General features: G+C 38.1%; 1 protein-coding gene across 2 annotated transcripts in view; it reads left to right on the top strand.

Moving 5' to 3' along the window:
• The window catches only part of SEMA4D (semaphorin 4D), a 32,745-nt gene extending 24,511 nt beyond the window's left edge, over positions 1 to 8,234 (top strand). For both annotated transcript variants that reach the window (XM_063295239.1, XM_063295240.1), the window contains 3 exons: positions 1,366 to 1,538; positions 3,898 to 3,941; positions 5,866 to 8,234. In XM_063295239.1, coding sequence (XP_063151309.1) covers positions 1,366 to 1,538; positions 3,898 to 3,941; positions 5,866 to 6,785 — 1,137 coding nt within the window. In that variant the 3' untranslated portion in view covers positions 6,786 to 8,234. The remainder of the gene's footprint in view (positions 1 to 1,365; positions 1,539 to 3,897; positions 3,942 to 5,865) is intronic.
• Positions 8,235 to 14,036: the final 5,802 nt, after the last annotated feature.

Raw genomic sequence — 14,036 nt, 5'->3', positions numbered from 1 at the left:
CTCTTTGTTGATATGCTCTGCTTTTAGCCTGGAAGCATCAAGCAATCTGTTTCAAGTTGTAATTGTTTGTATTAATGTAGACCTTTTGAGACTAGTGTATAGCTTTCTGAATTGGGACTGTAGGCAGGAGGGAATGTGATCACTCAGAGATAAGCATATATTTGCATGAAGAGTGAAAAGTCTAGGATATCTTAATATATCTTCTTGTCTAATAGCCTGGAGAACTAGTGTCAGAGGGTGCAGATTTCCTGGGCTAGATAGACAAATAATCTGACATAATTCAGCTTTATGTGATCAGGTTCACACTCAGCACTAAGCCACAATTTGTTTATCATACTTTGTTGATTAAACCATTGTTGGCAATCTGCAATTCAGCAGCAAATTTCAGCAACATGAATTTTTATTATTTTGTTTTTCAAAAATAATGCTAGGAATGGGAGCAGACAGCCTCTGGAACACAAGCCACTCCCATTTCCATCCTCACCCCCAAGTCTTCCCAAAACAATTTGAAGTCAAGCCACCTTAATGTGACAGTTTTGCTACTGCATTTACACACAAGTTGTTTGGAAAATGGGCTTAAGAGTGGAAGTGTGTTGGCCTTTTTCTGACACTTAAAAACAATTGGTCCCCATGTGTCACCAAAAGTATCCCTACAATTTGTTGGAAGAGTTACATTCACAGCTGAGAAAACAAGTTGCCCATCCCTGCCATAGTCAATTACTTTCAAACCACAGTGACTGAGATCGCACAACAAGCCAGGCCATAAACAAACCACATTATGGCTTAGCAGACATGATGGATGAGTCCTGCTTGTGGAAGATGTTACAAGCTCATTCCCATTGTTTACCTGCCTGCTTCTTTTACACCAAGCACTGCATATCTTAACATAATGATGAGCTTTTTTAGCTATCTCTTCTAAAAAGACCAGGGCTGGGAGTTTGTATTAACGTCACAATTATCTCTTTAATGGGGAAAAGAATGTTGCAGCATCATCAGCTGGAGGAATACATAGTAAGGTCTACAGTTGTCTTTCTAATACTCCCTCCAGAAGACACCACAGATTCTGGGTACTTCTGTTGCTTCTCCAGTTTACAGTAAAAAGTCCACACTATTATATTAAGTGAAGGTCCTTGGAATCATTATAGATTGCAGGATTGAAGTTGTGTTAGTCAATTCAGCTGCATAGCAGCCTAATATTGTTAGGTTTTGACTATGGTTGCGTTTCTTGGCTTACACAGGCTGATAGTTCTCAACAGTGCTGTTTTCTTTTGAGAAGTTGCCCAATTTTTTGTGAAGCTTCCTTCTTGCTTGAGGTGGGAAGGGAAATATGCCCTCATCTACCACTTGCCCTTGTACTTTCTGCAGGGAAAGCAGTATCTATATGCAGGATCCAATACAGGAGTAGTCCAGTCACCTGTTGCATTTTGTGAAAAGTATAGTACCTGTGTGGACTGTGTCCTGGCAAGAGATCCATATTGTGCTTGGAATCCCCATAAATCCTTTTGTATTGATATCTTCAAAGAAAGTGAGACTAACAGGTAAAAGTACTGAGATGCATCTACATTATACATCACAAAGTAGATAAAATATGCTTATGTGGATCAACTAACAAAGGAAATGTCATTCAATAAGCAATTCCAAATATACACGTTGCACAAAATGCAACATCCTGAGAATCCTCTATTTTTTTATTCATTTGAAATTGTATTTCTTGTTCTAATGCCTATTGCCCCTTCTTTCTCACCTGGAAAAAAAAACTTTTAAGTATGTGGATAGTTAGTGAACTCTGAAAAGTAACAGGGATGGGATGGAAGAGAAAAGATTTCTGAAAAACTTTGTTTAGAATACTTTAGAAAAGAGAAAAAAAACATACGACCTTCCAGTGAACAATGGGATGCAGAACACTTTATCATACTTAATACATAGTTCTGTGTATGTTTACTTGGAACTGGGTCCAGCTGAATTCAGTGGATCTTACTCATAAGAAAAAAAAATTGCAATCTTAGCATATTTGGTAGAAGCAGAGAAAATAATATGAACTGAAGACCTATGCGGATGTTCTCATTTTCACAAAATGTATGCAACTTAACAGAACTTCATTCTAAACCAAATGTTACAAAATATAGTGAAGAATATATAAAACACAAAGTAAAAGATAGCTTGAATATTTTGCTTTTTGAAAATCAGGTCATAATTAGTTTGGTCATTAGAATTCCAATTAGTTCGCCTGGGCTCATGTGTTTGTGTTCTTGTGAACATGTGAACAGATTGGAAATGTTCACTTCTGATTTTAGTAGTGTTTTAGTATTCCATCTAAATTATAATTTGTGATTAAACTAAAACATATTTTATGAAAATAAGCCAGCTGCATAAACCATGCTTTTCAGTAAGTCCTTGTCCTGAGTAAGGATGGCGAGCAGGGGGCTCCCACCCAGACTGTCAAGCGCATGCGTAGCACTGAGGAACTGTTCAGCCATTCAAAGAGACACAGATCGGGACTGCCTTAACCCTTGGGGGTTATATGTCTGGGTTTTCCCCACGCTTCTTCAGTTTGTTAGGATTCCTGTTAAGTACTAGTAATAAATATTAGAGACCAGTTCATTGTCTCAGTGTGTTTCCTGGTAGTTAGGACAGTCCTATTTCAGATTAATCACAGTTTGCCAGATTTCGATGATACAACAGACTCTCATAACTGAAAAATACACTTCTAATCGTACCAGAGAGGAAAAGGGGGACCCAGAAAAAGCAAACTAGGATTGTTTCTGTCTGTATACTGTAATTATTACTTTGTCATCTAAATACAGCTGTTGTGTTCTGGCCTTTGTACATATTTATTTCCATGTATAAGCAAGTTAGGATGTAAGAGAACAAGTTGCCTGAATCAGAACACACCTTTTAGATCAGTCTCCAACTCTTCAACTTCAGACCACACTAACCTGCTTTACTGTTCTTTCCAAACCGACTGGAACTTTCATATTTATTTGCATTTCACAGCAGTATTGCAAGATATATTATTTACATAATTATTGTTTACCATATCTTAGGGGGAAAAAGCACAGTTTCTTATTTTAGATTGGGGTCACCCATTTGTGCCTGGTATAAATGCTAGGAGAAAAAGGAATTGATGAAAATGGCAGGTTATCAAGCCATTTTGTCTATCCTGGACACCCATGGCCTGTTTTGCCTGGGCCACTTGCTGTCTCTCCCCACCCCCACCCCGTCCCCACCCCAAGAAAAGGGATTTGCTGGTTTTGTTTACTGTGGATTGTGTTGACTTGCTGGCTGATAGAACCAGGAAGAATTATCCCAAGCCCTCCAGATTGACATACCAAGTGACTGTACACAGACATACAAACACTCACGTTGGCTTCAAATATTATATTTTTCCTGTTTGCTTTTCTGTACTTAATGTCACTCTGGTGCATCAAGAGTCTTCCATTTGTTGGAAGGCAGCCTACAGATCTCCCCTTCCTCTGGAGATGGATAATAGAGCCCCGGATTAAGTGACAACAGAGTTTTGGCAGAAATGCTAGGACAGCCAAAAGCTGATGGTTGAAAACAGTGAGCAGAGCGCACCATCTTCTCTCATTGATAAATCAGAGAGAAAGAGTAGCTCATCCAGTCAGTTACATCAGCTTCCCATAATAGACAAGCTGTCAGGGGCATCACACTTTTTTACTTCATGAATTTGCTTGCAGCTGTTTATCAAAATATAGTACTACCTTCTGCAAAGATGTCTCTCTCCCGCCCCCAGCCAATATTTTTTTGCACCACTAATAATAGTTAATAATATCCATTTGTGTAACTTTAAAAAGTTCTGATGATTTTGTAGTAGGTTAATACATATGGGATATGACAAATTTATTGTATCTCATGCTATCTATTTACTCTTTGTAGGGACTGGATTCAGAATATAGGTGGAGATGCCTCTTCTTGTTCAGGTAAGCTTTTGTCTTCATAAGTGATTGAAAAATAACACAAAATAAATGTTTGATACCCATGTTCAGTTCATTACAATTACTATAGAGAGTACTTTATATTTGCATGTAATATATAGGTTGTTGTCACATTGTTTATATTTTTAACATGCTCCATTTCCCACTCTGCAACTATCGTTAAAAATCTTAGAAGCAAAGGGGACTGTGATCATCTCTGGATTCATAACCAAATATTAACTCCATCATGGAATTGCCAAATTGCACAAACCATGAATAGCCCTCACATGAAACTCTGAGAAGTACCAAAGAACAGTCTCACACAAGAGCATTATGTGAACCTGCCTACATATGGATCCATACATAGACTATTTTTATCTAGCATGTCTTCAGTGATCTTATTTAGCTATCCTAAATTATGAGATACATTATAGCCTTTAGATTCCTGTTCCTCATCCACTGAGAAAGAGTTTCCAAAGCTGACAAAAAATAAAGCAAATTGAGAGATTACTTGACAGAGCTTGCCTTCCAAAAACAAATTTTGTATGTCCAGGAATGATATGTTAAATGAGCAAAAAACAGCAGAGGTTATTTATTGGTCATAACAGCTGTTACATGATACTGCTCTAGCTGTAATCTATTTTGAAATGCTGGTCAAACTTCGAAACATATTTTTTTTTGCAATGCATCCTTTTTCCAAAATCCCATCAACTCCACTGCATGCTCAAGCCCGCTTTGTAGTCAGAGATAAGTGTTAGAGTCAGTAAAAACTCTCAGCATGCCATGTGGATTCTTTCTGAAAATTTTACATTTGACATATTATCTGGCTTTCAAAACAAAGGACATTCCTTAATTAGGCTGGGCTCTGAACACTGAAAGCCTATCTGTACAGTGATGCTGTTTCTGGTTTAGTTTGCAAATTTACAAGTCTATCAAAATACCAAGAATAAGAGTTGTTTTAAAAGTATTAACTGTTTTAAAATACAAGTTCTTCTATGCAGGAATATTTAAACACAAAGTTGCATTTCAAAGATTATATTTAAATATTTATTAGGGACATTTCTATCTTTTGAGATCATTTATCTTTCCAAGTTTGTGTTTTTGTTTGTTTGTTCATTTGTTTGTTTTTAGGATAAGCCTGTGTACCATATTTGTTCCTGTGATAACTGAGTGCTTATTATAAAACTTAAATTTATTAGACTTTTTTCTCTGATCTGATAGGATCATTCACACATTTTCCCCATGTTCCCTTCCACTTCCAAATATAGCAACAGAGAAGTTCTACACATATTTGTTTAGCTGAACCTGGGTATAATTTATGACACCATTGTAAGTTGTACCTTGTGTTGCACGAATAATGGTCATGACCATTTTGAAGTCTTCTGATGGAGGCATTCATCAACAGAATAAACAGGGTGATTTTTCAGTGATCCCATATAACTCTGCGGGCCCTGTGCCATCTTCGAAACTAGTCTATGAATGCCTACCATTTGAAGGGCACCACTGCATCACCCTGATCAGTGCTTTCTGTCAGCAGAAGGATACCAATTGGATACTACCATAAGTGTCATGAGTACTGATGGTGAGCAGGACGGGGCTCCTATCCAGGGGGGGAAACGCATGTGTAATACTGAGGAATTAAGCAGCCATTCAAAGAGACACAGATCAGACCCGCCTTAACTTTTGGGGTTTATCTGTCTGGGTTTTTCCCACGCTTCTTCAGTTTGTTAGGATTCTGTTTAATGTAGCAGTAATAAACACTAGAGACCTACTCCTCGTCTCAGCGTGCTTTCTGACTGTTAGGACAATAAGTTGGTGTGATAGGCTAACTGCACTCACATTAAGAGCATTTGATTTTCCATGGCTGAATTGGTCTCCTTCTCTTCAAATATCCTTTCTGATGTCATTCACATTTATTTTGCTATTTCAGATAAAGTCAGAGAGCATTCTCTGCAGCACACTTTCAAGCATGGGAGCACTGCAGAGTTAAAATGTTCTCAGAAATCCAACCTGGCACAGGTGGTTTGGAAATTCAAGGATGATGTGCTAAAGGTGGAAAGCCCTAAGTACCGTCTTCTGGAGAAAGCACTGCTCATCTTCAATTTGTCTGAGGGTGACAGTGGTATTTATCAGTGCCTGTCAGAAGAAAAAGTGAAGAATCAGAAGTTTTCACAAGTGTTGGCTAAACATGTTTTGGAACTGAAAAAAATCCAACATACCACTCTGAGCCCAAATCAGCCTATCCCACAAACAGAAGATAATGAAAAGACATCCAAAGTGGTTTCTTTTCCTACTGAAAAGTCAGCTGCTCACATTTCAACTACTCCAGTTGTCCCAATCACAACAGCCAGGATACAAACAAATCCTGTTGTCCCAATGCTAGTGAGCACTGCCTCCAACATTGAACGCTCCAAATCGCTTCCTGAGGTCCCTGAAAAGACCATGTTTCTAAAGTCAAATGATAGTTCCCTTTTGATGTGTCTCTTGTTGTTCGTTTTTGTGCTGTTCCTGAGTCAGTCTGTCTACAATTGTTACAAAGGATATTTACCAGACCAGTGTCTGAAGTTCCGCTCTGCTATGTTACTTGGGAAGAAGAAGCCCAAGGTGGATTTTTCTGATTGTGAGCAAAGTGTGAAAGAGACACTGGTGGAGCCAGGCAGTCTCCTGACCCAAAGTGGAGAACATCCAAAGCCAGCACATGACACAGGCTATGAAACCGAAGCAGACTACGGAAATGGCCACATTCAGCATGATGAAGACCATTCACAGTCTTACAGAGATGTCAAGGACAAACCTTTCGATGTTAAGTGTGAACTTAAATTTGCTGACTCAGATGCTGAGGCTGATTAAAGGCAACAGGTCCTAGTTTTTCTGATGAAAATTTGATTGTTCTAAATTGTTTCTTTTCAGATTTACCACATTTTAAATGTGATAACTGAGCCACAAAGGGCTATCTCTATGACATCAGTTTTATGTAATTTCACACCTGGATTGAACAAAGAACCATCTGGTGTTTTCTAAAAAACCATTTTGTTCCATGTTTATTTTTCATGTGTTTGTTGAATTTTTATTTTAAATGGCCAGTTGTAAATTTCAAACTTTTTTTCCTTGAGGATGATTTAACATTTGCACATACTATTTTATTTCCTGTTTTCATAGAAAGTAAAATTAACTCTTTTTGCAGATCCATGCCAAAAAGGATTTAAGTAGCTACAGCTTGCATATATTTAACTGCCGTTAAAAATCTAATTTCAGTTTAATTCCAAATTGGAAATAATATTTAGTTTATCAGATTGGTAAATTATAGGCTTTTTGTCCAGTTTTGGACATTTCTTTGCATCTAGTGATTTATAATGCTTAATGTACTGCAGTCATCGTAATTTGTCTGTTAACTATAGTTGATGAAATAAGCATTTAAGTTTTCCCAAATGGTTTGTGTACCTTTTGTAGAATTTGATGTATATTGGGACAGTCTAGATAGATTTGCATAAGGTTCTCAGGGATAAGTTGGTTAAATGATTTTGTTTTATTATTTTTAGAGATACTACTAAGGTAATCACTATAAGTGCTCAGTTTTGGATTATGGGGAAATGTAGCATAGAAAAGAGATATTTTTAAAAAGGTGTTGGACACTGCCACATTAACTGCATTTTGTGGATTTTTTTAACTGGACGATGGGAGGCACTGTCACTAAACTACTAAAGTTTTGAGAGCCTTGTGTAGTATGTACACAATGCAGAATTTGACAAACATTTGATGGATGTCACTCAAGAGATAGTAGAGGATACTTGTTTTTCAACTTTTTTCACAGTTGGGAAGCGATCTGATTATACCTCCCATATCCAATTTTGCCAAATATTTTCACACTTTTGTCACATCATCCATCAACATTTGAAAAAAGCAAGTGAAGAAAAAAAAAACAGACAAAAACTGCCAAAGTTTCAACTATTTGCTCTCTCCGTGGACTAAAATACATTAAATGTGGTTCACAGTGGCACTATTTGTATGTAAAATCCTTTTGTGCTGTACAGTTTTAATACCTGTATCTTGCTGTCTTTGTGTCTCTCCTTTGTGTTATGTAAGGAACAGGGAGGTTAGGAATAGCGAGAAATCTCCTTGCTCAGTAGGCCACATTGTCCCCAAACTTTTTTTGTTAACTGTGGAAACCCTCCCCAACCTCTCTTAGATGGTATTGCTGTGAATAGTTTTATATTTTGTGTAATTCATTTTGCTTTTATTTTTCTATTTTAACTATGTATATGTGAAAAGGTTATGGAATAAATATTGAAATTAATTGTATTCCATCTTTATTATTGAGCCTCAGATTGATTTTGTCACAGTAAAATCTACACAGGTTCATTCCATTTTTGGCTGACACAGAATGGAAAGAAGAGGGAACTCACATGACTTTCCTTTGTATTTCTGCTTGCTATTTTTTCTCTTCTTTTTCTTTCCTATGCATTTCTTTGGCATGTGAAGTGTTTCTTACAAACTTTTTTCCTTAGTGCCCTTTTCTTCTTCTTTTTTTCCCCTTTTCTGTCTTTTTCTGCCACAGCTTCAGCTTCTGTAGCTTTTCCTCCTACTGGTACCTCTTCATCCTGTGTTGGAAGTGATTTTCCTTCACCCAGCAGTCCTCAGCCCGAAGTTTGGTCTATCACAGATCTTGTGCCAGTTACGCTGCTACCCCCTTTCTTAAGTGACCAGATCCTGCATGTTAATGCCCATAGCACCTTTGTCCTCTTCTGTCAAGCCACAGGTAAGTCAGAATAATCTTTCAGTGGCCACTGCCTGGTTGTCAGTTTAATCACCAGAGTGCCTTTGTTTACGTTTTTGTAGCATGCCATCTTAAGGGCTTTAGTGAGTCAGGAAGGTTGGGGCATTAACCAAGGTTTTTGAATGAGGTATTCTATTAATGTCTTACAGGTGCGTCAGTATTGCTCAGCACTTGTTTTTAAGCCTCTCTGAACATACATGTTCATGTAACTATAGGGATATTTTAAAAACATTTTGCTGACCAGAATGTGTTCTGTAATCTTGATTTCTTCTGTGCTCGCTTTCTCTCTTTCTCTCTCTCTCACACACGCACACATTTACACACGCACATCTGGATGTACAGAAGTGATCCTTATCACTATTTTAATAAAATGCTTAGACTTTATGTCATCTTCAGTATTTGAATTGTATTGAAGCTCAATTGGTTTTCATGACTGGAAATTAATTTCAATTGATGTATAATCAGTAAGAAGCCTGATTTGAATTAAAAATACTTGATTCTATTTGATAGAATTATTAAGTTAGCTTTGGTGGGTGTTAATCCTACTTTTTATTGTGAGATAAACCACACAATTCAGAATAGGTATAGAGTTGTTTTTATTAATGGATTGAGGATTTCATAGAAGCATAGAATATAAGGGTTAGAAGGGACCTTGTAGATCATCTAGTCCATTGCTTTCCAATATAGGCAACTTCCCGATGTGTAGAGTTCAACTCCCAGAATTCTTAAAAATGGCCATGGTAACTGGGGAAGTCCAATCCCCTGCTCAGTGCAAGAAACCACTCCTGTAGCCTCCCCAGCAGGTAACTGTCCAGCCCCTGTTTATCTTCTGCAAAGGAGAGTCTACCATCTTCCAAGGGATTCTATTCCATTGTTTAGGGAATTCTTCCTGATGTCCAACTGAAATCTGCCTCCTTGTCATTTAAATCCATTGTTTCTTTTCCTGTCTTCTGGAACAACGTATCTCCCTATAGTCTTCTCACCAGGCTAAACATACCCAATGTCTACAAATGTTCCTCTGCTTGCTCTACTCTGTATACTCCAATTTGTCAATGTCCTTCCTAAAATGTGTATCCAGAACTGGGCACACTTTATTCCAGATACTCTGTGATCAACACCAAATACAGGAAAAATATGACTTGACAGTATACTTCTGTTGATGCTGTCTATGATTGCACTTGCTTTTTCTGCAAATGCACCACACTGTTGGGTCTTATGTAACTTGTGATCCACCAAGACACCCAGATCTCTCTCACATGCACTGCTGGCTGTTATAGTCTCCCTCATCCCATACTCATGCCTTTGATTTTTCATATTTGAATGAGGGGCTTTGCACTTTCATCTTAATGCTTTCTGCTCATTGTTGCAGTTTGTCAAGGTTCTGAATTTTGATACTGAGGTAGGAGTTGTCAAACAGACCCTGACTCCCCAGGAGGTCTCCAGCAACTTAAGATGGAGGCTGACAGAATTTCTTACAGCTGATTAGGCTTGCATAGGCAAAGCCCGGAGCAAAACACCAAGTGAATGTTGGGTGATAACCAAATCTGTGGGCAAAGCCACCTGTCAAAAACATCCAAAATCACAGCAGTTTATTTGGTTTTATTCATGAGCCAGATTGCACACATTCATTCATCACATCAGGAAGTTCATGATACAGTATCTGTGATAGGTTCTTTTTTTTTTTCCCCAGAAGGGTTGATGACAATCAGGCAGCAATACTAACTGAAACTTTTTCTATATTTAAATTTTTCTTTGCTGAAACTAAATTATTCCCTTCGCGCCTCCATTCTCACTCCTCCCTGATCATTTACTGTACCTCTGTTAATACTTTATTGACTCATTGTTTTATAAATTAGCATTTAGTCTTTTCTTGCTTTTATTATCTCTCGCCCTCCCCCTCTGTTCAGAGAGTAATTTGTTCTGCTTCTTCCAGCTTATGACTTCAACCATTTGTGCTGGTTTAGTTAGGTTGCTAGTTGTCCTTGTGTCCAGAAGGGCATTCCCTCCATCTTCTACCTGGCTTGACAATCTGTAGCATGTGGCTCCAATAATATCTTGGTTGTTTCCTCTTGTATTACCAAGATGCTTTTTGAACCTTTGTGTACAGATTCCTGGATCTCAGTACATGCTTGTACTTCCTTATGCATAATGCCACTCCTTCCCTTTTGTCCAGTCTGTTCCTTTTGAATAAGGAACATCCTTGCATTCTGTTCATGATTTTCATCCCACCAGGTTTCCATAATCATGTTCACCTTCCTGCATTGAGAGTTCTGGTTCTCCCTGTTCCACACATTTTGTGTATTTCTATCAAAATAGTGGAATTTTTGGATCATGTCATGACCTAGCCTTGTTTTTACATGCTCATTTTTGTGTGCCACCACATTGTACAAACTCCTGCCAGTCCCATCCCTAGTACTTGGCATCACATAATTTTCTGGGCTCTCCTTTCCCTCTCCCACTGGATTAAGTTTAAAGCCCTCCAGATCAGATTTGCAAACTGTCTTCCAAACACATTATTCCCAATTCTCATGAGGTGCAGCCCATCTCTTGCCATGGATTCCACATCTCAGAAACACATCCCACTATTGAAGAATCCAAACCATACCAATCAGGACCATCTGCATAGCCATCTGTTCACTTCTAAACAGAAAAACAGACTTTGCTGAAAAAAGAGTCAGCATAGTTTCTGCAGGGAAAAGACTTTCCTTGTATTTTTTAGGATTTTGTTTTTAAAAAAATCAGTAGGGATTATATATTTCAGCTTTTAACTGCAAGGTAAAAAGCAGGGTTTCCCCTGGTTATATGGGTGGTGGGATGCAGCCTCATCAGTTTGCCTTCTTGTAAAGGGCTATTTTGTGACTGGCCACATTCCCATGGCAGGATTTTGTAAGTATGCAAGCCCTCACAGCCATTTGGGAGATACTCTGTAGTATTTTTTTTAATTGTTAACGCATCCAGCAGCCCAGAAGTTGGCATATCCTGTCACTGGAAGTTGCTGTGGCTACACTTTTTTGTGCTTTATATGTTTCACAATCAACATTTGTTGTGTTGTATTGTTTATGTTGAGACCTTTATCTCTGTTTCATGTTTTTAAAATAATTGTCAACTGAACAAATAAAAGCCCATTGTATAAAATCTGTTACTTTTTTAAAAAAAATGTGGAATGTTTTTAAAAAAATGGTTGTGTTTTTGGAACTTAACCAGCATACAATTAGGCATCTCATTTTGGGAAAGCTGTCAGCATTGCTGATAAAAATGTATCTTACATTTGCATATTATGAATCACTTTAAGTCAGCTTTCCCTTAGCAGCAACATAATCTTGCATTTTTTTGCTTCCAGTGCTATAAAAGACACTTTCTCAATCTGCTTATCAGCAGGTGCAGGCAACAGCATTCACATCAATCCTTACTTGGCTCTGCAGATTTTGCAGAAACATTTTATCTACTGTTTTTATAATCATTAGGTATCCCAAATCAGAATATCTGACATATTTTAACAACTGGATGTCTGTTGATTTGTATGAAGGGATTATTTTTATTTTATGAGCGCCACGTTACACAAAGAATATTATAAGCCAAAATGGCAGGATCTTGACTCTTGGAAGTTCTCTAGGTTGCCTAGTGTTAAATCGCCTAGGATTCATCTGCTGCTTGTCAGATCAATACTTCTTCAGCCCTTTAGAACCAGCCGCTATTTCAGTTTCTCCCATTCTATCTAATTTGGTACTTCATTTCTCCAGAACCCTTTGATAATGAGTTATAGATATCAATCGATCAATAGACATCCTGGCTTATAGATCAGGACATCAAAACCACTTGAAAGTCAGCCTGAATACCAGATGTTCTGGCCATGTTTCCGTGAATTAGAAGAACAATTATGCAAGAGTTGCTTGGAGAGTGAGCAGCCATGTAAATCAAATACATTTTTTTAAAGCACTTAATTTCTCACATTGTGCATAATAGAGCAATAAACATAAGTTTTCAGAGCTTTATTTTAGTCCTAGACGTGAAGCCAAGAGTTAAGGAAGTCTGTGCTTTCCAACCGCTTGCACGGCAACCTTTTTTGTCTTGAATTCTTAAAGTGAAGCACTGAATTCAACTCAACTGCCATCCCTATTTCTTTAAATGCCTCTAGACTCTTTGTGGACCCAAAACACTTCATTCTGCAATTTTATCACCATCACCCTTAAAGTAAGGAACAGACCTCATTACAGCTCTCTGATGAGATAATGGAGGCTAGAGGAACTGGTGGATGGTGACGAGAGAGTGAGCAATCTAATGCTTGGGAGTGAGGATTGGAGATTGATCCAACATGAAAGGATGAAGCAGGGATGGCTCAGGGGCCAATAAAAGGGATTAGAAAAGTTTGGGGGAAAGCCCAGTGGAGGAGGAGGAGGAGGAGGAGGAGGAACTGTTGATTGTAGCCCATCTTCTTATCCAGGATGGTGGGAGTTAAGATTGCTAAATGCTTCTTGGTTATCTCAAATTAATGCTGGGTGTAGCGCCTCCTGCTATGATTAATTTTCAGATGATGTTTTGTTGTATGGCTGGCTTCCCTACAGTCATCAGATGTGCTGAATCAGATATTGCTGTTTTTTCTCCATCTGCCATCTATTTGTGTCAGGATTTCTAAGGCTGAGAGGCTCACAGGTAGGAAGTTTATGGGAAGTTTCCTGCCTCAACCTCATTTTCTTCTCACTCCAGCATATGTCAGAGGACTTCAAGGAATATGTCCTCTCTTCTGTCCCAGCCTGTGCTCTTTGATAGTCTTTAGAGCCTCACTTCCCACCAAAGAGGTAGATAACTACAAGGGAGAAAGGTTCTCCATTGTGGTATCCTACTTATGGAATTCCTTGCATGCCTGGCCCAACATTGAGAGCTTTATGACCCCAGTTTAAAATTGCCTTTTCTTTCCAGTTTTGAAGGCTGATTGTAGGGACTAACTCTTCACTGGGTCATGGATTTTAAATGATTATCTTTCCTGTGCTGTTCATTAGTTAAGGGTCCTTGGATCTATTTTTCTGTTTCTTTAAAACAAATAGTTAAAACTAATTTGCCACCCAGATCTCTTGTTTAATAGGCAGATTGAAAGTAAAATGAAATAATGTGATTTTCTTTCCACTGTGTTTTATCCACTGAAAAATGAAGTATGTGGGGAAACCCAAAACACTGAAATAATTACTGAAATGTTACTTTAACTGATGTAGTGTCTTGAAGGAAATAGATTAATCCATTTGATTCTTTTAAATATTCAACCACACTCTGGGTGAGGCCCATTCCATATATGGGGCCCAAGGCAATTTCCCTCACTGCACCCTCTTTTAAAA

Source organism: Candoia aspera, chromosome 2 (genome assembly GCF_035149785.1).
Source record: "Candoia aspera isolate rCanAsp1 chromosome 2, rCanAsp1.hap2, whole genome shotgun sequence".
Lineage (NCBI taxonomy): Eukaryota > Metazoa > Chordata > Lepidosauria > Squamata > Boidae > Candoia > Candoia aspera.
Note: the sequence above shows the minus strand (reverse complement) of the source record. Positions and strands in the feature narration are given on the sequence as shown.